This window comes from Bombyx mori, chromosome 16, assembly GCF_030269925.1.
Source record: "Bombyx mori chromosome 16, ASM3026992v2".
Lineage (NCBI taxonomy): Eukaryota > Metazoa > Arthropoda > Insecta > Lepidoptera > Bombycidae > Bombyx > Bombyx mori.
In genome coordinates, this window is record NC_085122.1 from 9,970,630 (window position 1) to 9,995,385 (window position 24,756).

General features: G+C 39.3%; 1 protein-coding gene across 3 annotated transcripts in view; it reads right to left on the bottom strand.

The window, feature by feature from the left end:
* LOC101746625 (armadillo repeat-containing protein 2) overlaps window positions 1-24,756 on the bottom strand; it is a 36,262-nt gene that overhangs the window by 7,097 nt on the left and 4,409 nt on the right. For 2 of the 3 annotated variants that reach the window (XM_004926853.5, XM_021348444.3), the window contains 16 exons: window positions 21,348-21,438; window positions 19,677-19,795; window positions 16,337-16,487; window positions 14,656-14,791; window positions 13,552-13,684; window positions 12,766-12,861; window positions 10,847-10,994; window positions 9,281-9,488; window positions 8,528-8,630; window positions 7,250-7,422; window positions 4,457-4,647; window positions 3,835-4,003; window positions 2,969-3,080; window positions 1,736-1,785; window positions 1,024-1,164; window positions 539-680 (listed from right to left, as the gene is read on the bottom strand). In XM_004926853.5, coding sequence (XP_004926910.3) covers window positions 539-680; window positions 1,024-1,164; window positions 1,736-1,785; window positions 2,969-3,080; window positions 3,835-4,003; window positions 4,457-4,647; window positions 7,250-7,422; window positions 8,528-8,630; window positions 9,281-9,488; window positions 10,847-10,994; window positions 12,766-12,861; window positions 13,552-13,684; window positions 14,656-14,791; window positions 16,337-16,487; window positions 19,677-19,785 — 2,062 coding nt within the window. In that variant the 5' untranslated portion in view covers window positions 19,786-19,795; window positions 21,348-21,438. The remainder of the gene's footprint in view (window positions 1-538; window positions 681-1,023; window positions 1,165-1,735; window positions 1,786-2,968; window positions 3,081-3,834; window positions 4,004-4,456; window positions 4,648-7,249; window positions 7,423-8,527; window positions 8,631-9,280; window positions 9,489-10,846; window positions 10,995-12,765; window positions 12,862-13,551; window positions 13,685-14,655; window positions 14,792-16,336; window positions 16,488-19,676; window positions 19,796-21,347; window positions 21,439-24,756) is intronic. The other variant, XM_062673086.1, reaches the window with a different exon arrangement.

Sequence of the window (24,756 nt, forward strand, 5' to 3'; positions counted from 1 at the left end):
TAGATTTATTTTATTTTATTTTTTTATTGCTTAGATGGGTGGACGAGTTCACAACCCACCTGGTGTTGATTGGTTACTGGAGCCCATAGACATCTACGACGTAAATGCGCCACCTACCTTAAGATTTAAGGTCTAAGGTCTCAAGTATAGTTACAACGGCTGCCTTACCCTTCAAACCGAAACGCATTACTGCTTCACGGCAGCAATAGGCAGGGTGGTGGTACCTACCCGTGCGGACTCACAACACGTCCTACCACCATTAAAGGGGAACTTTGCGCGAATCCCATAGCTTAAGACGTGAAAGCCCTGGAGTAGCGGAAGCTGGTTACCAAAATTGCAGTTTATGTAAAGAGTCGGAAGTTTTTTTGTTTTTTCGATTGTACTTCCGTTATCAGGCGAGCCGTTCAGTCCACAGTGGTCTAGTAATGTCTCAGGCTGCGTCAAAATATGGTACAAGCAAAATAAGCCCGAGAATGGGTATCCGCTGTTGTCTTAATCGTTGACTTAGAAGTATATTCAATTTGAAGGCTCGTCTCACCTTTACAGATGTTCTCGAGCGTGTTGTAGAGAGGATCAGGAGCGTCGGGAGGTTCGCTGTAGAAGGTGATATTGTTGAGAGTGGCCAGCGCTGCCGTCGATAGCTCCTCGTATTTCTCAAAGACTTGATGTACTTTTATATCCTGTGTTAAGAGAGAATGAGGGCTGACTTAAAAGATTATGTGCTTGACAACCACGCGCTTTTTAACTTAGTAATAGACACCCCTCTACGATGTTTTCTATGACCATTCAGCATTAGGTAAGCCGTGCAGTCACACAAAACGACTTCATCAGATTTTTTTTTTAAAAAAATTTGGTCCGCACATGGGAAACACTAGCTTTCAAATAACTAAAATGAATAAAAGAATCATCAAAATCGATTAACCAAGAACCAAGTTGTGACGGACACAAAAAACAACACAATCGAATTGAGAGAGACGTCCCCTCTTTTTTTGAAGTCGATCAGTGGTAGCTGTGTGAACTCACGTCGTCTCCAGCGTCGGGTCGTTTATCTTCGGCCAGTTTCAAGCACGCGAGTAGTGCCTTCGTGATCCGCTCTATATACGTTGTAGCCAAGCCGCGGCCGGCGCGCTCCGTCAGGCACAGATTAGCTATGATACGCACGGTCTGCAAGTTTTTTTTTAATGATCAAATGGTGGCCTGGCAGCCTTTCCAGTTTCACCAGGACAGGTGGACGAGCAAAGGCTCAGCCAGGAGGGGTGGGATTTGCTAACAGCTGCTCGATCACCTCCAAAGGAGACCTAGCAACTCAAGAGCAGCTGCTTCGCGAATGGATCTACTACCGGATCGGAATCGCGACCCGCTGTGAAGATCCGGCGCGAAACTCAGTGGGTTAAACCAAAGTACTCAGCGGTAGGTAGTGGCTGTTTCTCTAACATTGCTGACGTCCCTGAGCGACAATAACCGCTGTTGTCGGAACATACGGCTCGACCTTCAGGTATGTTCAGACTGAAGGTCGAGCCGTATGCTCGTCTGTTAACGAGGTCAATAAAGACAGTACTGCAGCTTTATTCGACCCCAGTCACCTTGAGTTTTCCCTTCCACTTCTCTACCTTATCCCATATTCAATGTTCCGTTTTGACATGGACCGGGTGAAGAATACCAGTGTCACATGTATTTAATTTAAAATAAAAATAAATAAAGTTAAAATTACAGTACATATAACAAAAAAGCTCACTTTGATGAGGACATCTTCGTTTGAGCCGTCCGATCCACAGAGATCTGTTTCTACAAAAAAAAACAAATATTTCAATTAATCTTGAAAATTACATAAAAATAAATAAACATAGTACATAAAGAAATAAGGATATTAAGCAATTAAAAATATATATTAATAAATCAACGGTTTTGCACAGCAACAGTGGCCTACTTATAATGATTGAAGTACAAAACTGAAAACTTGAAGTCGTCGTGGCCTAAAAGATAAGAAGCCCGGTGTATTCGCATCAAGTGTTGCGGCTGTACCGGTGTTCGAATCAAGGAGGGAGGAATAAAAAATTGTACAGGAAATCATTTTTCTTATTGCTTAGATGGGTGGACGAATTCATAGCCCAGTTAAGTGGTTACTGGAGCATGGGCTCCAGTAACTACTTAACTGGGTGGGGCAGCCGCACTTACTTTGTAGATGTCTATGGAGACATCTACAAAGTAAATGCGCCACCCACCTTGAGATATAAGTTCTAAGGTCTCAGTATAGTTACAACGGCTGCCGCACCCTTCAAACCGAAACGCATTACTGCTTCACGGCAGAAATAGGCAGGGTGGTAGTACCTACCCGTGCGGACCCACAAGAGGTCCTACCACCAGTAAGCATAAACAGCGTAAATGTACATTGATAACATTAATTGTCGGCTCTCAAATATGTCGCGGCACAGGGGTTGAGAATCACTGACTTATACCGAAGGGTGAAAGGCTATTATGGTTAAAGCGACATTTCTGCAACTATACAGGAGAGGTATTCAAATTTTTCATTTGGAAAAAATATCATAACAAAATAACTTCCTCAACTATTTGCATGGAGTAAACTTAATTGAAGTTCAATTAAGAACATCGAAATTTTGATGCTAATACCAAAAAAAAAAACATATCTTTAATTACAAAGATAAAGCCTTCGTCAAACAGAACGCGTAATTAGCGCGCGTCAGAGCGCTAAGCTAACGCCGCGCTATCGTATATACGCTATATATAGCGCTGGCGCTCTGTGTGACGGTATGTTACCACAGTAGTACATCACATCTCGGCGTCATAGCGTAGCGCTCTGACGCGCGCTAATTACGCGTTCTGTTTGACGAAGCCTTTAATGTCGCGTATTAAGCGAAATGTCGCTTTAACCAAACACGCTTTCAGCCCTCGACAGGTATTATTGTGGCGCATTTATCTATGAATTCAAATCATTCAGGCCTCAACATACCAACGAGATGGAGATCGGGATCATCGAAATCTCTAACGTCTGTTTGATGCCGCGTCGTGTACGACTCCAAGATCGTAAGTAGAACATCTATACTGCCTTCCTCGTCATATATCTGTAGGATTGGTAAGAACGGAACGTATGAAAAGGATGTGAAACGGAACGCTATGACGTGAGTGAGTGAAAACGGTAAGAAAGGGAAGATTATAATGGCGAAGACGATTGAATGAGCAGGGCGTAAAAAAGGTGTCAGTTATAATTATTATAATAGAAAAGATTTGAGAATAGAAAAATAAAAGTGCAACAATGGAATAGTCTTCTTTTATGTGACACGATCCTAATTGTATACAACTTATTAAAATAACATAATACAATGACAGCTTCTTCCACTATATGCAGCAAACCCGTGGTGTGACAATGAAGAAAAGTATTCAAATAACTGAACTGAATTCGATTCCGAATTAATTAGTTTAAGATTTTGTTTCTCTAAACTGACGTTTTAATTTGATTAACGCTTATTTCTATACTCTACTATTTATTTTTAAATATTTTTTTATTTTATTGCTTTGAAGGGTGGACGAGCTCACAGCCCACCTGGTGTTAATTGATTACCGGAGCCCATAGACATGTATAATGTAAATGCGTATAGTTACAACGGCTGTCCCACCCTTCAAACCGAAATGCATTGCAGTTTCACGGCAGAAATAGGCGGGCTGGTGGTACCTACCCGTGCGGACTCACAAGATGTCCTACCACCAGTAATAATTAATTATTATATAATTATATATAATATAATAATATTTATTATATTCATTATTCATTGTATTTCTTATGCAAAACGTTTCAGCTAAACTTTTAGAAGTACTTGCATTAATTCTAGCACGTTCGTCGGCGGCGGCCATGTTGCCGAGCGTGTAAGCGAGACGCACGGCCAATGGCGGCCGCGCGGCGCACGCGGCGAGCGCACGCAGCAACGCGCGGGCGCTGTGCGGCGCCGAGCACAGCCAGACACAGCACGAACACTCGGCCGACAGAACGCTGTGTGAATATCTTGCTTTAATTGACGCGATAACCACTAAAGCGTTAGCTTTTATCAGTCCGATAAATCATGTATGGTGGTGTGGAAACAATTAAAATGATGTTAGAGCAAAAACACGTAAAGGACACCGAGAAAAAAAAATGTTTTTTGCTCGGGTAGGCACACGAGCATACGGCCCACCTGATGGTTAGTGGTTACCGTCGCCCATAGACTTCAGCAATGTCAGGGGCAGAGCAAAGCCGCTGACTACCGTATAGATATTATTAATGAAAAGAATGAGTTTTAAGTCTCAGTTGTACTACGACTACTCTACCCTTCACATTGAATTATTTCTTCGCGGTAGAAATAGACAGGGCAGTGGTACCTACCAGTGCGGGCTCGCAAGATGCTATACCGCTGGTAATCAGTCAAAACTGCCAAATGTTATTTGATTTTAACGTTAATTATGTTACCTGAGACAACGAGCCACATTCGTGAGCACGTCTCTGTCGGTGTGCAGTAGCAGGGCAGCGAGCAGTTCGGCGAGCGCGCCGCTCGGGACGAATTCGCGCTCGCCGGCCGCCGCGAGGTTACGCAGCGCTCCTGTCACTTGGAACAGTGCGTGCGTGGACTGATCAGACAGCGACCGCGGACTCTCAGATTTCTGAAACACGAATCAATTGACATTTAGCCGACTTAACCTAATAGGTGTATGGCTCTAGTAAAGAATGAAAAAAAAAAGAAAACAATTGACATTTTTTTCCTACCTAAGCTGATAGCCTTGAGAGGCTATTTCAGCGTAGCCTTAACTAGTAGGTGAGCTCACAGGACTCAAACCTGACAACGTTGCTAACACGAACCCTAGCGAGAGCCGTGCTTCGCAGAATCTACCACCGGATCGGAAACGCGACCTACTGAGAAGATCCGGCGAGAAACTCAGTAGACTATGGCTTAATTCGCTCGTCGAGCCCTTCGTCGCAAGCGATGGGTTCGACCAGGACGGTGACCGTCAATTGACATTGATGCAAGAGTACGTTTTGTCAAAACGTATTAATAATATATCGAGTGGTGAAAAGCTATAGATATAGTGAGAAAAGATTTTCCTTCGTAATTTTTCGGAAAAGTTCGTATTTATCGTGCTCTCTCAAATAGCTTCAGTACCCATCTTAGAGCCGTAGGGGTAAGTCGCATCAGCAGACCAATATAACGTCGTTGTCAAACCAAAATCTGCTTTGCAGTTTTTGAGATTTTTACTTTTTGACCTTTTCGTATAGTTCACAGCCCTATCTACCGCATAAAAAAAACTGCTATGTGTCTATAGCTTTAATTTTTATTTATAGCTTTCATTTGATATATTTATTAAAAATTCACTTTCTTATAAAATTTTATACGAAAATGTTTTTACTCGTCAATTCAAAATAGAGTTTTTGCTCATGGCAGATTTTGGTTTGACAGCGACGATATATATAGAGTGGGACACGTCATCTCGGATCCTCCCGATCCACTAACGGTGCTTTTAGGTACTTCAAGCATCGGTCACCGTTCTCGTCGAACCCGTCGCTTGCGACGAAGGGCTCGACGAGTAAATTAACTCTCAGACACAGCCCACTGAGTTTCTCGCTGGATCTTCTCAGTGGGTCGCGTTTCCGATCCGGTGGTAGATTCTGCGAAGCACGACTCTTGCTAGGGTTCGTGTTAGCAACATCGTCAGGTTTGAGCCCCGTGAGCTCACCTACTAAAGTTAGGGTTACGCTGACATAGCCGCTAGGGCTATCAGCTTAGGTAGGAAAAAAAAATAAAAATATAGAGTGGATAATACGCAATTCAAATATTCGCTATAGTTATTATACAATAAAACTATTCATTTTGACATTTGACACTAAACAATAAAGTTTCATAATAATGGATATGAAAATGTCACTCATTAAATACGATCATTCATTGACAGTTCGGGTATCATCGTATTCCGTTATAGATCCGAGTTTTCCCGAAGGAAAATAGTTTCCCGCTACATCTATATTTGATTTAAGCAACATATCGCTTAATATGCGACATCTATCTTTGTAATTAAAAGTACGTCTTATTTGATGTTAGTATCAACAATTCGATGTTTTATATTGAACTTCAATGAAATTTACCACATTTGAATAGCTGAAGAAATTTTGTTTAATGATATTTTTTCGAAATTTTAAATCTTAAATGGGACGCCTGTAAAGTTGCAAAAATGGAGCTTAAGCCAGTTAGTTAGCGTTTCAAATCACAATATAATAAAAAAGTAGTATTTTCAAAAAATACTTCTTCAATCAAGGTTTAAAAAGGGAACAGCGGTGTCGGCATATCTGTGCCCTCCAAATTCAAATACCAATGAACAAGGTTGATTACTAATCATTAGATTGACGTTCGTCTGCATAATCCATAAATAAGTGTATACTCTGTTCTGATACAGTACAGGTTGAAATCTAATTATAATCTGTATTCTAAAAAAAGAAATAATTATATTATGATACTATAAAACGCGTGCTGTGAGTGCGCATAAGATGAGACCACCTCAAGACCACCTCAACCCACATAGTCTGGTTTGATGGCGTTCAAAATTAATGATGTATACATTAATCAAGTAGCCTACCTTGTTTTCCAGTTTACTATTATAATATAATAGAAAATACTAGAAACGTTTAACCAAAGAATAAAACCGACCTCAACAAAACAAAATATCATCAACAAAGTCGACTCTATTAAAAAAATTCATTACTAAAGATAACTCACAAACTATTTATGAAGTCTCGATAAAATTCAAATAAAATGAGAATCGACTTAGAAGTCGAATTAAGAACCTCTTCTTTTTTTGACGTGACAGCGTCTTATAATTCGATGGAGCCGGCTGCACGCACGAAAAAAACATGAATCGTGCGGCGTTACCTCGCTCTGAGGCGTTCCACGATCACGTGGCTAAACTGGCAATAAATTTCTCCAATTATTTGACTACAACAAAGACGCGATCATGGAACGCCGTAGTCAATTCGAGTCTAATTTGAACATTGAAAACGTCATGAAAGAAATTGAAGCGTCACGATCAATTCAATAGTACCTCCTTCTCTATATCCATACGAAATTACTATCAAACAAATAAAACTTAAATTTTCTTTTGAAAAATGAAACCATTCCATCAGTATTTTCTTATGACGTTCTCACGTTCAACTATCGTAAGTAAACCGACTTTACAGACAACCGATTTTTTTTAAGTCGGTTAAAATGTGTGTAATTACAGCATTGTTCAGTATCTTCAGATGTAGGGCAGCTAGATGTAGGGCTCCGGCCCGCAGAGCGCGCGTCGCGAGCGTCGGCACCAGCGAGAGCACCCGCAGCGCCCCCGCCCCGTACACACAGCACTCCGCCTCGCGGACCGGCTCCGCTCGACCCCACCCCTCAACGCACAGCTCTAAACATTGTACGACGAACTCAAAAACTGTACTTGACTTAAAGGTCTTAGTTACCGGGTCATAAAATCCCTTTAAAAAAATCAAAACCTGAAAAAACATTGTTCGTTTATCACAATCCGAAAATCTAATCACAGAGACGGAAGCAAATTCCACCTCTATTATATTATTACAAAAACTATATTTTCGCTTCCACGTTCAGGGGAATGCTTCGTAGTAAAAATTAGCAGAAAAGTGGTACATCATTTGTGGGGTGAATGCCCTATCGCTAGTACTTAAGAACTAGAGTGATTTAGGTAATGAGGTACAAATATAGAACAGGGTACCTACTACAGACGGATGCTAGGGATGGGGTAGCTGCATTCGCAAATCTTAGTCTTGCTACTACTAATATTGGCCCATGAGAACTAATGAGGTTATTTCCACTTTCTAAGCACTAAAGTTTTCCCACTAATTCATGTTCTGCTTCACAAAAATTTATTGATACCGAGAGAATAAAAAACGGCGTCGATTGCTACTGTATAGATCAACGTACATTAAATCAAAATACAACATGATTGCGTGTTATCATATTCTGTTTTAAGTTCATTGCAAATCTCATCTTCCATCCCCTGCTAATAGATAGATATAAAAATAGAAGTTATTAAATAAACGATTATTATTATTATATATACATACACTGTTAAAAGAGGAAATTATATGGAACGAAATCAAGTTTTTTATTTTTATTTCAATCACTTGATATGAAAATGTTTCAATCAAATTATGTCGTGGAATGAAATAATATCCTAGTATTACGTTGTGAATTTAGTGAGACTTCAGTGGACTTTTATGAACTATGAAGAATCAAAAAGCAAAGTCCAGCAATTTTGTCGTATTTTCCCATTGAAATGCCACCATTATTACACTTTTTTAACCCTAAAATATTCAAATAGCTTCAGATCATTTCGCTTTTTGAGTTACCGCCAAAAAGTCCAAGTAACATGCTGTCACACGAGATGTCAGTTCCACAGACTAGACAATATCGACATAGACAATATCGCCTTCAGTTATTCGAACAGTCACAAGCACAGACAGCGCGTCTTAGCACAAAATTCTCCAACTTACCGAGTAAATTAGTGTCGTGAAAGAAGTGATCGTTATTATCGTTCTTCGCTATCTTGAAGACCAATTTGCAAGCGGCCGCCAAATGACTTCCAGTTACACGCATCTAGAACATAAAGTACTAGATGTGAGCGGTGCCAACGAGCGCTCTACATTTGCATTTCTATTATTAAATTGGCGGTTTTTCTCCGATTAATTAAAATCAATCAAATCAAATTTCAAAGCGAAAAAAGTAGCAGTGTTCCTGTACTGACACGTGTTAAGTAATTTAAGTATGTTATTTTAAGTATGTTATTTACAATAAATCAAACAAATTTATTTACAATCATTAATTTGAAATCTACGACCGTCATTTTTAAACGGCTGAAAAAAATTGAAAAAAAAAGAATGCTAATAACACTTTTTTTACGAGTGTACAAACGCGAAAGTTCACCTGCGGCTATATTCATTCTGTTAATTTTGTGTCACGGTGCGCGCGCATCATGAAATTTCACTCTCATCAATTTTTCATAACGCGCCTAAAGAAGTATAACTTCAAAAAAAAATCGAGCATCTTTGCAATGGGCCTTTGCGAAACTTCAACTAATAGAGTTTATTATTGGGTTTGTTCTGCCGCTATTATAGATATTCGTTTCGGCTTAAGGAATGGGACAAGCGTCATAGCCGACTTCGATCATACGGACCAGATTAGTTTGAACTTTGACCTGCCTCTAATATTGTAGTGCAATTTTATTTTAATACATCTAATTAACATACCGTGAGCATAGCTCTAGCGATCGCCACAAGAACCTGTTCATCTTCACTATCGATATGAGTATACAGTGAGCGCAGCACTAATTCCCGTAGACTACTTGCAGGTACATTGATATCCACCAGTTTCTGTACCGCTTCAATGAGAGCGAGTGTGCGACTCGTGCCACATCCGCGATTGGATAACGCTTCGGAGAGCTCCAGGAGACTCATACTGTCCAAACATTTTAATGTTCATTGTAATTTGGTCAGATTATGACAAAAAATTGATCGAAAACCTAGCGATTAGCGACCTTAATTTACGCTTCACAGGGTCCCGACTCGGTCACCGGTCAGAGGCCGCATCTATGTTAAAAGATATCGTGGTCTTGGTGTATCTTGTACATCGGAATGTATGATTTAAGTGCTCATGTAACAGCAGGAATTGAATTAGGCTCGTTAAATTTGATAGTTTTGCTTTGAATACACACTTTTCTATTCGATATGCGTCCATGTAGTTTGTTTTGATGTAAGAAGATTTGAGATCTCCGTTATTATTTTGGACGGGCCTAGAGTACATCTATATTACACACTCTATCACTTAATGGGTTCTTACTACGATTTTCAATACTTATTGAGTTGGTTCTCAATATCATTCTAAGCGTTAGCGACCACGGCGCTTGCAACAGCTACGAAATATCAAGAATTCGTTTGATTTGAAAATCGTGGTAGAATTAATATTGAGTATACTATCAACAAGGCTGATATTACTTTTGTTACTACAGAGGCTCTCAAACTTTTCCGTTGGATAACTGTAGATCAACTTCAGTAATTTTTATCGACTTAGATACACTTTAACGAGAAGTCATCATGCTACGGATAAACACTTAAAATAAAGTAGGTAATATTATAATACAGCTAGCTGTACCCGTCCGCTTCGCTGGGCATTTAAAGTTATTTCTCACTCCCATAAAGATTGTCATCATTAACGCCCCCGGAACTGCTGTAGGGAGTCCAACAGTCATATAAATATTAGCTTATCCATTAAGTACGTGTATTTTCTACATGGATACCAAGTTTCAAGTCAATCGGATGCATGGTTCAGAAGTTATAACGGAACATCCGTAAAAACCACTGTATCTATACTAATATTATAAAGAGGAAAGATTTGTTTGTTTGTTTGTTTCGAATAGGCTCCAAAACTACTGGACCGATTTGAAAAATTCTTTTTCCATTAGAAGCCGACATTGTCCCTGATGAACATAGGCTACTTTTTTTATTTTATTTTTTATTTTATTTTTTTGGTTTCATTTGTGTTTTAATGTTTCCGAAGCGAAGCGAGGGCGGGTCGCTAGTATTTATATATTAGTATAGATCATTTGTTTACACATTAATTTTTTAATTGGCAGCACTGAATACCATCTCTAGAAATGAATACAATCTATTTATCTAATGGAATTTCGCTAATTGGAATATGTGGTAGGTGACCTCCAGATTAAACCTATTTTGTCAATCACTAAAGTTTGGGAAATGATTTCACCAAAATCCTAGTTTCCTACGTAAGATAGTAAATACAAAAAATTAGATTCTCACTTGTCGAAGTTATCAGAAGAAGTGGTAGGCATCTGTACAGCTAAATGTTTGACGGCAATGTTGCCGAGAGCACCGGCGGGGACGCCGTCCTGGGGGGAAGACTTGGTCGAGATCAACTTAGGGCGCGTATTGGTGTCGGGACCGAGGGCTGCAGCAAACGAGAAAACGAAGCTTTTAACTACATCAATTTATTTCGAAACCATCCCAGAATAACACAAAAAATCAAGAAGATTACGATTCAAGATTTGCCATTGACATTTTTTTCCCTCCATATTGCTAGTAACCATGAGGGGTTATGCTAGCTTCACCAGACGTTATTGAAATTATTTTTATTTTTTCTTCAAATAAGACCGCACAAACTGCAGAAATAGGCGAGTCCGTCCTACAATAAGCTTATACGAAAGTAAAATTCTCCCGATTTCTATCGCACGACGTAACCGTGCAACACATTTTAAACCGTCAATCGTGAAACACATTTTAGACATTTGCTAATATAAGTTTCGATTAAAAACAAAAAACAAAAACGTGCGCGTGCAACTTGGTGCACGTGAATGAAGTTAAACTTCTTTTTCGATGTGTAGTATTATGGTTTTCTTCATGTTTCATCCATAAGTCAGATTGCTCTTGTAATAAGGAATACTGTATATAAGAGATGCGACATCTTCAACATTTATGTTATATATATTTTAAATTATAGATAGAAAAATAAATATATCTATACTAATATTATAAAGCTGAAAAGTTTGTTTGTTAGAACGCACTAATCTTAGGAACTACTAGTCCGATTTGAAAAATTCTTTCAGTGTTAAATAGCCCATTTATTGAGGAAGGCTGTATAGTATCACGGTAAGACCAATACAAGTGGAGCATCAATAAAGAACGTTTCAAAATAGGGGTTTAAATAGCTCCTTAACATTCTATAATTCAAAAATACTTTCACTTTCTACGTAAATGAATTGGGAGGTAAAATTTAGCGTTATGCCAAAGTAACTATTCCACGCGGCAAAAGCTAGTATGTATATATTTTATTAAATACTTCATCCAAATATTGGACGCTATTCGTTGCTATAGCTCACGCTGGCCTGTAATGCGGAGTTTACATTACGAAATTAGTGTCATGCATGTTGAACTCAGTTGCACGAAAGTAGTTTCGATATATGCGAAAGTAATTTCGTTAAAAAATTTGTGTCGCGAAATCCAGTATCGCAGTAACCATGGCGCCGTCAGCATCAAAGCTATATTTTGCTATATTCAATGTAGCTAAAGAAATGCTTATATATATGATACTTTTACATATTGCAGATCCATGGCTTCCATAATTATTTTGTAAGCCGCATCTCGGGCATCCCTATTTTTATATTGTAGGTGTTTCGGGTCCCAGAGACACTCTTGTCGCTGATATGCATTAATGAATTGTATTTTTTTTTCTGTACTTCATCGTTGGTTTGACATTTTCAAAGCTTGAAGCGCGTCCGAACTAACAATACACATGTCCGCACAGCGCAGGCCCTTTCGCGACATTAGTTTCACGTCGCGTCTACACTATGAAATTAGTTGCATGACACTAATTTCACCAAAAAATCGCGCAGGGCACGAAACTAAATTGCATGCATGAAATTAATGCATGCATTACGAAAGTATTAAATTACACGTGAAACTGTTGGTAAAACTAATGTCACGAAATTAATTTCATGCCACTAATTTCGTAATGTAAATTCACCTTAACAGGTATATTAAGCGCATGCGTTCGAGTGCCACGCTTTCACTCTCGCTCTGTCTCTTTCTATTCCATTGTAGCGTTAAACATTTAACGCTACCATGTTGGAAGTCGCATTAGAAGTTTCACTTCAATAAAAACACTTTGAATAAATTGAACATAACTTAGATCTAAATCGATCGCTTTGAAAATAAATACATACATTTAGTGTTCACTTCCATTCGGTTTTTAGTTGTACCATCACCATCGGCGCCGCCCAAAGGTCTCGTCACCGAAATGGCAAATGATAAATCAGATTCTGAAATACATTTTAGTTTTACCTTAGATTTATAAGACGTGGTCACCCTTAATCTTGTACTATTTGGTTACCAGAACCAATGTTGCGGCATGAGGTGGTAAAGAGGGTGACATCCAGCATCGACTGTAGTGATTTTAAAAATTGCCACTCAGACTTTAAAAAAATTGTCTGCAAATAACTGCGTGTGACGTCACAGATAGTTGAGGTCATAACAAGCAAGGGGCTGACCATAGATTATTTATTGATATAAAAGAACTAGTCACATATGAGATCATTATTTATTGATTGGTGTTCGCCTCGACGTGAACAAATATTTGAATTGTTTGATTCAATTTAATGATTTTTAAATAAATAGTATTTCGCATATATAGTTTTAATTTAATATTAAGTTGCTTATTTTATCTACACATTAAAATCAAATCCTCGACAAGTTTTATAAGTGATAGCCGTATGTACTCGCCCGCTTCGCTGGGCATTTAAAATTAGCATTGTTATTTATTGTCATTATTATTAGGGAGTCCAATACTCATATAAATATTAGCCTATCCATTAAGTACATGTATTCTCTACATTGATACCAAGTTTCAAGTCAATCGGATGCATGGTTCAGTAGTTATAACGGAACGTCCGTAAAAACCACTGTGGATTTATTATATTAGTATCTTCGATTAGTATAGATATATAGAATACCTTCAATGGAAGATTGGCTGGTAGTGTTACGTCTGTGCAATGGCTTGCTCTTCCCAGTGAGATGCGGAAGCTTCGGGAAGCCACTCCATCCATCGCCGGAACGCTCTTGTACAGATTTCGGCTGGTTACGTAACTACGGTTTATGAAACGCTAAATCATATCGTTAAAAAAAAGGGTTTTAACTTTCCTCATGCCATATTTTACAAGCTCCTAGTCTACTTTTGTCAACAGTTAAATTAATCAACGCTTAAACTCGTGTGTTCCCTACCTAATTGTTGGAAGCCTAAAGGGCTATTCCAACTTCGCGCGGACCGGTAGTTGAGCTCACAGATTCAACCTGATAACATTTCTAACATCAACCCTAACAGGAGCAGTGCTTCGCAATCTATCGATCGGAATCGCGCCCCACTGAAAAGATCCGGCGAGAAACTAGGATTTGTCCGGTTTGTGCCAATGAGGTTCGTTTATTTATTCGAAACTAGCTGACCCGGCAGACTTCGTAGTGCCTCAATCGATAAATAAAATAAAATAAACTTAAAACAAACAAAAGGAATCCGTCCGATGGGGGGGACATCAAAGGAAAAACAAAATTGTTATTTTTATTTAATTCCGAGCATTTTCATATTTATTTTAAACCTTTTAAACCTTCTCTGGGCTTTCACAAATCATTAAAGAACAAAATTAGCCAAATCGGTCCAGCCGTTCTCGAGTTTTAGCGAGACTAACGAACAGCAATTCATTTTTATATATAGAGATTTCAAACACTTATTCGTAAACACCACTAATAAGTTCAATTAGTGAAATAGTTTATTGATTTTACTGGTGGTAGGACCTCTTGTGAGTCCGCGCGGGTAGGTACCGCCACCCTGCCTATTTCTGCCGTGAAGCAGTAATGCGTTTCGTTTTGAAGGGTGGGGCAGCCGTTGTAACTATACCTGAGACCTTAGAACTTATATCTCAAGGTGGGTGGCGCATTTACGTTGTAGATGTCTATGGGCTCCAGTAACCACTTAACACCACGTGGGCTGTGAGCTCGTCCACCCATCTAAGCAATAAATAAATAAAAATATACGTATTGATTGTGTACTTTCAATTTGAATTTACCATCGTTTTCTTGCGTGCGTTCGATGATTCTCCAAGTAAACCATTTAAGGTGTCTTCGTCCAAGTCATCAACGTTTTGTGTGAACGTCATTTGGGTTTCCTCTTCGTTCGTTTCCGACAAGGTGAGGTATTTGAGGCTGTTGAAAAAAAAATCACCAATTCTTTAAGGAAAAGTAAAATAATAGTTTAAAAAAAATAAACAACACGCTTTATATAAAATTCAACTAAAAAATTGAAAATAAATTGTAATAAATTTAAACTGAAAATAGTGTAAATATATTTTATTGTAAAAAAGCGTTATTTTTCATTTTTTAGATAAATTTTCTATAAAGCGTATTTTTAAAACTATTAAGTACTTTAACATCAATTCCTGCCTTATCGACTATAGATAAAAATGATATAAGTTGGCAAAAAATCTTATTTTGCAAATTGAATAATAAATCTTATCAAATTAGTGTATTGTCATCGGTCCTCGATAAATCTACAAAGTTTGAATGAAATCTGGCCGTTTAAAGTGGGTCAAAGTCGCGTCTAAAGGAATCAGTTACAAACATGCAAACATACATACAAGTGAAGCTAATATAAATCGTGTAAAAATAACTTTAAATACAATAAGAAAACTCTTTATCTCTGATTTACGTAATAGAAAATTGATTGCCTTTGTAAGAACATAAGTTATAGATAGATTCAAGAGAACTCGATACTTTTGGCTTTTTAAATGTGTAATAATTAATAGTCGTAATTAAAATTCAAAATTTACGTTTTAATCTTGGGTTGGTTTATTATGTTGGTTTTATTTTGTGTATGTCGCCCGAAAACCGAACAGGATATTGAGGGGTGAAAGGATATTTTTGCAACTTTACAAGAGAGCCATTTATTATAAAAGATTTGGAAAAAAAATCATAACAAAAAACTTCTTTAGCTGTTTGAATGGAGTAAACTTAATTGAAGTTCAATTAAAAACATCGAACTGTTCATGCTAATACCAAATAAAATGGTCTATAATCACAAAGATAAATTCGCCCATTCCTTTCCATTCCTCGATGTGTTCTATGATTCTGATAGTATTAGCGATTGTTGTTACTGATTTTTATTAGAACAAAATCAGAATTACGTTCATTTTTCGTAATAAATCTCATTTCGTAATCAATCTCTAAATAATAAATCTCCAATTACTTTTTTTCTTCTCTCTCTATTCTCATTTCTATCTCTATCTCTATCTCTATTTCAGCGTAACCTTAACTAGTAGATGAGTTCGCGGGGCTCAAACCTGATGACGTTGTTAATACGAACCCTAGCAAGAGCCGTGCTTCGCAGAATCTACCACCGGATCGGAAACGCGACCCACTGAGAAGATCCAGCGAGAAACTAAATGGGCTGTGTCTGAGGGTTAATTTACTCGTCGAGCCTTTCGTCGCAAGCGTCGGGACGAGGACGGTGACCGGTGCTTGTGGTACATAAAAGCACCGTTAATGGATCGGGAGGATCCGTAATGACGTGTTTTGGGCGACGTCGACTGTTTACCATTCGGTCTGCAGAATCGGGTTTGTAGTTTCCAGCGGCCACGACAAGAGGGTTCTCATGTCGTGCCGCCTTCTCAAAGTGGCGCAATAAATCTCCAATGACTATACAAAGTATGCAGAAGTTTCTGGAAAACTAGAACATTTATTATTTAAACATACTCAAACGAACTCGGCGGTCTGTTATCTTTCTTCCGCGTTCTGTCAGTGAACAGTGTCCGTTGCGGTTCGCGGGGTGTGAACGGGCGTCGTGTTCGCAGCGGACGTAGCGCGCCGCCCACGCTACCGCCTCCGCTTGTCGTCCCGCTCATGTCTGCGAAACCAGCGAGCTAGCGATAATTTCGCAATTTAAATAACACACTCCTTCTATTTTTTTAAGTTATTATAGTTTTTATAAACGAAGAATATTTAATCTATTTTATATATATGTTAACGGAAATGTATGTAATCCGTCATTGTATACAATTCCTAGGAAATGTATGTAATTCCTAAAATCGCACGGAAATGTGTGAAATAAATTATATTATACTTACACATTACACATTTTCTAGGAAATCTATACATTTCCTAAATAGCAATCGGAAATGTAAAACATTTAAGATATTGGTGGGTACGCGGGGACAGCGGGACGAGTCTTGCACTACGGTCAGTTGCCAACTTGCAATCCACTGGAACCGGCCAGGGATTTAAGAAGTGCCTTTGCAAGAAAAACTGTGCTACATCAAGATGTCTGTGTTTTAAAAATAAAATATTATGTAATTCCAAATGCCATTCGAGCTTACCCTGCAAAAATAAATAGCTATATGGACTGACAAAGTATTATAATATAAAGATTTACTTTTATACTTTGACATTTATAATTACTTAATTATCAGACTGAGTACTTGCCAAATGAAAATTTGATTTTATAAGAATAAATATAAGTTGATTTTGTGATACGTTAAAAGTTAATAGATAGTTGATTTTAGAAGTTTTAATTAGTAAGATAATACGAATATATTATTATTATTTTACGGTATGACTGTTACCCGATTGTCTCAACAAGTGTTATAATAAAAAAATATTATTAACAACGTGTTTTATTACAGAAAGCATTTACTTTATACATTTCCTAATACGATATTGGAATTATATACAATTCCGAGGAAATTTATAAATTTCCTAGGATATCTATGCATTAAATAGTTTTTCAAACAATATTTTATACATTTCCTAAATAGTATCGGAATTGTACACATTTCCTAGGATTTGTATACAATTCCTTGATTTCATACATTTCCGGTAACATATATAAAAATGAATTGCTGTTCGTTGGTCTCGCTAAAACTCGAGAACGGCTAGGCTGGACCGATTTTGCTAATTTTGGTCTTGAAATATTTGTGGAAGTCCAGAGAAGGTTTAAAAGGATAAATATATAAGATAGATAAATTATATGAAAATGCTCGGAATTAAATAAAAATAACAATTTAGTTTTTCCTTTGATGTGTCCCCCGTCGCGTCGGGCGGATTCGTTTTGTTTGTTTAAGGTTATTTTATACAAAACTTTAGGTGTTTTATTTATCGATTGAGGCACTACGACGCAGACGGCAGACAGCCGGGACAGCTAGTATGATATATTATTATTATATAACTACATCTTTCGGTGTAGAGTTAAATCATTACCATGAATACGTCTGTATACTGGATGTTAGGAGACCGCTTCCAAAAACGATAATTTTGTATCTACAAAGTTGTAAATGTTGGGGTGCGCGCTATCAGCGCCGCGCCGGTGTGCGCGTAAAAGAAAGGGCCAATTTCCATCTACAATTTGATTAATTATTTACCTGATTAATTATTTTTTAACTGATTTTCTTTTAATATAAAGTATTAATTGATATGAGTCAACTGTAAGAGAGATAGAGAGACAGAGAAGTCAATATATCCTAATACATGTCTCACTCAGTCTCATGCGCGTGGATAATGCCCTCGCGCTCTTACCCACAGAGGTATTAAATTGTATTTAGGGGATGATTGGCCCCTTGGATCAGTCTGTCTTTTTGTAAAAGGTTTTAAAATAGTTGTCCGGTGGACATATATAAAAATCAGCGTTCAGAATTTACGTGAAGTAGGTAATAATTTTATGTACCTTGAGTACTTGGATACCTGAAAATTGGCCGTCTAAGCAAGGTAGCAGGTAGGCATGCGTTCTTAGTACATACCAACACTACGCAATCGGCCACATTTCGTTCGTCAGAAAATACGTGACGTCTGGGGGCCCTGGGATCTTGGACTATTAGAGATAATACTTTACAGCTATCGTGGTCATGAAGAAAACCAAAGACAATGCTAACAAAACACGTAATAATTATGAAGGCAACAAATAACAAGTAGGTAATATATAATCAATCGGTTTTTTAATATAAAGACGTATCTTTTAGCATAGCATAAGCAATAAATTAATCATTCGAATTTTATTTAAATCGATCCATCCTTTCCACTTACCTACATAACCGTTACCGTACATAATTTTAAAAGTACGCGCCGTACTGTACTCACGGAATAGATAAACAAGGTCTATTTTATTTATCTATTCCTGTACTAATTACAAGCGCCTACCGTCTCTTTATTATTATACCGTGCAAGGAAAGTATATATTAAAATCGCAACTTAAGTGCGACAGCTTATTCGATGGTTACCATGGCGACAAGTCAACAACACTTGACCTCCATGACCTCAGGGTTAAACTGAAATTTTCGAATACAAATCGAATTGGGCAGCTCGAGTAATAACAATTCCCTTCATTAAATGATTACTGTAATAACTACTTAAAAATTTCGATCTTCACATCTATCAGGTGTCAAAAGTTTATCGGAACTCCTTAATTAGTAACAAATTAAAGAAGTAAATTTAAATCAAAATACACCTTCAAAAAGTTGAGTCAATTTTCAGCCATTTTTACTTAACTTTTAGTTTGCAAATAAAACGCAAACTGTTATCAATCTGATGTTCCGAGAACTGTTATCAGCATTGAAACGAATTTAATTACATTTTTGACACACAAAATCCGCTCTTATTCTTGATGTTATAAAACTCAACACAAACATAGCGTTCGCGTGATTCACGGTCATTATCATATTTATGTAGATTACCCTAACTTGTGCCGTGACTATATTGGCGTTGTGATTGGCAGGGGATTTGTTGGAAAATTAAGCGCTTACAGTCGCACACACGTGTTTAATATTGAAAAGTATTCACGCAAATCTAAACAATAAAAACTAGGCACTTATTTTTTTTTTCATCGCTTACAAGGCCAGACTTAGGGAAGGGCAACCGGGGCCAATAAAAACTAGGCACTTTTTTTTTTAAGCCCCTTTTACATTACAATATTGTTTTATTTTTCTAGAGGTTTCTTGACCTGCACCACGAATTGATGTGTCCCCAGCATTAACGTTGTCCCTGAGTGACATCTTCCAACGAGTGGGCTGAATTCGCGCCTTCTTTCGCATGACACCAAGAAACTAACCTCCAAAAATCGCAGCTCTTGCTTCATTAATGATTTCAGCTGAGGTTTTCCTTCGTGGCGGAGCGTAGAACGGAGCCCCAGCTCCGCGTCTCACACCTCGTTCGTTCATACTTCAATTTCTAAATTTAACAAAACAATTTGTTTTATTACGTAACAAACTCTGTCTAATAAACTCTGCCGGACAAACTCTGCGTAATAAACATAATCTGAGTAATTTACCAGCATTCTGGGATCGCTAACTGACTTCAGTTCTTGCCTTTGAAAGGCAGATACTTTTTTTTTTGCTACCTATTCACTGGTAGCCCTATCTATTCCAACTACACGAAGACAGTTAGGTGAGTTCAAGGGGTTAACCTGAGAGAATTTGCTAACACTAGCCGCAGCGAGAGCAGTGCTTCGCAGAATCTACGACCGGATCGGAATCGCGACCCACTGAGAAGAAAGAGAGAGAAATTCACTGAGAGAAATTCAGTGGACTTTGTATACGGGAGACAGATGCAAGACCTGTGTATTTGGGCTCACAATACGCTCAAAAATTATAATATGCCAGGGAGTTTGAACAATACGGTGAACCTTTATTATACCCAATATTTAAGTTAACAAATCCAATGCAGTCAAATGTAAGTTACGTATATGACAATAGAAATAGGTAACGTGGTCACTGACTCCATTAGTGTATTCATAAACATAGATGACATGATAACGAAAATATTACGACTGGAAGCTAAAACAGACATATTGTAATTTGTCTATCTGCTTACATAAATAAGGATCATTATCGATTTTAGTATTAAAATTTTTTTTAGGACACAGATATTTTTTAATATAAAAATCAGAGAGTTTCTTCGCAATTACAAACGACTCACAACTTTCAAATTATTTAACCGTTTAACCTCGTTGGAACCTCCAAGAAAGTTTGTTTTCCTCCAAAGAGGTTTTTATTTATTCTTAGTCTTACTAAAAGCCAAGTATTTTCTGGATACTTCCATTCTCTTCTGCGGGGTAAATCACTGGGTCTGCTATCACTAAGTTAAACGTTACATATTTCCAATAATGCATTTTTGTGTCGATAAACTTAATTACAGCTCATTATCACGTGAAAACTCCACACCAATCAAAGTTATTTTTTCTGAGAAAGTTATTTTTCTGAGAAAGTTATTTTTTCTTTTTTCTTACAAAACGAAACAACGAGCTTGGCAAACTTTAAATTTTTAATGCCAATAATAAAAAAAAAAACTTACTAGTGGATATCTTGAACATAATTCAAACTCAGTTTAGGTATTTATTAAATTACTGGCAAAGGAATTTTAGTGTTTTATTTAATTATATTTCTACTGATGGACAGAGGAGCTAGAACTTATGCGATTTGAGTTAAGTTAATTGGTGCATCCTCGTTATTAATTCAGGTATAGTGGAAAATCGGGTACAAGGACACGTAACTTATATAAAACTGCTATACAGTGCTATTAGCTGTTCTTATGGCACGAGCACTATTCCTAATTAGACGCATAAAATAATAGTAAACAAATAAAAAAAATGAAGAAAGGGTAATTTGCGTAATAACCATTTCTTTAGCGTAAATACAAAACAGAGGTTTTTTTTTAAATTAAGATAAATACTATGATAAAAAAACCCTTCGATTTTATAAATTATAAAAAAAAAAAAACTCACTGTGGGACATCATCAGCCGGCTTCCGAGAAGTCTGTGTACAAACAACCTTCATCGATCGACCAAAGCTTGTTCTGAAGGCTTGTAAATCACCTAGGAGACGACCAACAAACATGAAACAAATGTAGGAAAAATCCTAATGGTTTATTTTCCTTCCTTTTTTTTAGAACTTTTTTTATTGCTTAGATGGGTGGACGACCTCACGGCCGACCTGTTGTTAAGTGTTAAATGGTTTACCGGAGCCCATAACATCTACAACGTAAATGCCGCCATCCACCTCTGGATATGAGTTCTAAGGTCTCAGTATAGATACAACGGCTGCCCCACTCTACAAACCGAAACGCATTACTGCTTCACGGCAGAAATAGGCAGGGTGGTGGTACCTACCCGTATGGACTCATAAGAGGTCCTACCACCAGTAATTACGCAAATTATAATTTTACGGGTTTGATTTCTACTACACGATTTTATTCCTTCACTGTGGAAGTCAATCGTGAACTTTTAAGTATATATTTCATTAGAAAAATTGGTAATTGCCAGCGGGATTCGAACACCGGTGCATCGCTAGATAGATACGAATGCACCGGACGTCTTATCCTTTAGGCCACGATGACTTATTGATGATATTTGATGTGCACATACAAAACTGAAAGGGGAAGCTCTAAACTAGCGACGATGCGCAGCGGAGGTCATACGACGCGGCGACGTGAGCGGCTTGCGACTACCATCCGTACGTCGATCTAAGACTGATAATCATTTTTAAAGAAAAAGGTTTTTTTTATTGCTTAGATGCGTGGACGAGCTTACAGCCCCCCTGGTCTTAAGTGGTTACTGGTGCCCATAAACATCCACAACGTAAATGCGCCACCCACCCTGAGATATAAGTTCTAAGGTCTCAAGTATAGTTACAACGGCTGCCGCACCCTTCAGACCGAAACGCACTACTGCTTCACAACAGAAATAGGCAGGGTGGTGGTACCTACCCGCGCGGACTTACAAGAGGTCCTACCACCAGTAATTACGCAAATTATAATTTTTCGGGTTTCATTTTTATTACACGATGTTATTCCTTCACTGTGGAAGTCAATCGTGAACATTTGTTGAGTACGTATTTCATTAGAAAAATTGGTATCCGTTTGAGATTCGAACACCGGTGCATCGCTCAACACGAATGCACCGGACGTCTTATCCGTTAGGCCACGACGAAATGGTGACATTACTGACGTTTGCCTTTTTCTCAACGTCCAGCCCTCGACACGAGTTCAGATTCGTTCTGCTCTAATCATTAACCGTAGTTTGATACACCGTGGCTGTCTATCGACCACCGTTACAAATCTCCTTTCCTCTACCTTATTTTTTGCTTTGGTAGACTACAGAAAATATACTCGAACTTAGAAAATCAGCAAAGAATGCTCTGGTAGATTGCTATCTGCTGGTAGATGGTAACCTAATATCTCTCAAAAGTTGTCGTCAACAGTGCAATCCAGGATTCTTCGGTATTTTTGACACGTTTTTGGGGGTTGATTGCTTCCCGCTTCCGTAGGTTTAACCCGCGATTCCCTACAAGTGACCCCTGGGTGGTGCAAAACGGGAGCCGAATACATAATCGGTGGTAGGACTTGTCCGACTGGCTGGCGACCACCCTCCAACTAGAGTCCGCCGCCAAATAGCCTAGCTGTGTTCCGGCGTGTGGGTTGGAGAGCCAGTGTTATTCCTTCCCTTTCCTCTTCCTTGTTGGGGGTGAATCTTGGCGATACCTGGAACATGCGGAGCAGACGTGCGTGTGAGCTCGCGGGACGTGATTGTTTGACGGGGGTATAGGGAGACCCAGTGAAACGGTGTTCGCCGCCGCCCGCCGGTCAGTTGGGGACCTGAACCCGGGTGTCACTACTAAACTCCGCCCCGGGAAGCTGTCCCGCCAACCGGTGTAAAATCCTGTCGTGCAGTCGTCGTGCCGGAGTCGGAGACCGGAGTGGATCCCGGCGATCGCACGCAGGGTGGACTGGGGGCCCTTCCATGCCCTGCGTCAGTCGCTCACGCAACCCGTGGTCGAGCACGTACTGTGCTCCGCGCTTTATTCAGGTATTGTCACGATTTCGCCTCGAACATCCTACCCCGCCCAATCCCACTCTCCAAATAAAAAAAATGAAAGTTCGAAAAAGGAAAAGGGTTTTGTCGGCGACTCCCCATTCCACATTTAATGTGGATTTCAGCAATGTAAGGGGTCTACATAGTAACCTCGACGCCGTACACCACCATCTTGAGACGGCGCAGCCTGCCCTTCTTTTTCTGACGGAGACGCAGATATCTGCTCCGGATGATACTTCGTACCTTGAATACCCCGGCTACGTATTGGAGCACAACTTCCTGCGTAAAGCCGGGGTGTGTGTATTCGTCCGGGCTGATGTCTGTTGTCGCCGTCTACGAAGCCTCGAACAACGGGACCTGTCCCTCTTGTGGCTGCGCGTAGATCACGGGGGCTGTACCCGAGTCTACGCGTGCCTGTACAGGTCCCACAGCAGTGATGCAGGTTCAGCTCTGATAGAGCATGTGCAAGAGGGGACTAACCGCGTGCTTGAGCAGTACCCATCTGCGGAGGTGGTGGTTCTTGGAGACTTTAACGCTCATCACCAAGAGTGGTTGGGGTCCAGAACCACTGACCTCCCGGGTCGGGCTGCCTACGATTTCGCCTTGGCCTACGGCCTCTCCCAGCTGGTGACACAGCCCACCCGTGTCCCAGATATTGAGGGGCACGAGCCTTCTCTGTTGGACCTTCTGCTGACCACCGATCCAGCCGGATACAGTGTGGTGGTCGACGCTCCACTTGGATCGTCTGATCACTGCCTTATCCGTGCTGCCACACCACTCTCTCGTCCTAGTCGTCGAACGACGACCAGGTATCGAAGAGTTTGGCAGTATTTGTCAGCAGATTGGGAAGGATTGCGTGAGTTTTACGCATCCTACCCATGGGGGCGGTTCTGCTTTTCCTCTGCTGATCCTGACGTCTGTGCGGACCGTCTTAAAGACGTGGTGCTCCAGGGGATGGAATTGTTTATTCCCTCCTCTGAAGTGCCCGTTGGGGGTCGCAGCAGACCCTGGTATAACAATGCCAGCAGGGATGCTGCACACCTCAAGCGGTCCGCATACGTGGCATGGGATGATGCTAGGAGACGTCGGGATCCTAACATCTCAGAGGAAAGGCGGAAATATAACGCCGCTTCTAGGTCCTACAAGAAGGTTATTGCCAGGGCGAAATCGGAGCACGTTGCTAGAATTGGCGAGCGATTGAAGAGCTATCCCTCTGGGAGCCGTGCTTTTTGGTCGCTCGCCAAAGCTGCAGAAGGTAACTTTTGCAGGTCTAGTCTCCCACCACTACGCAAGTCCGATGACAGTCTGGCCCATAGTGCGAAA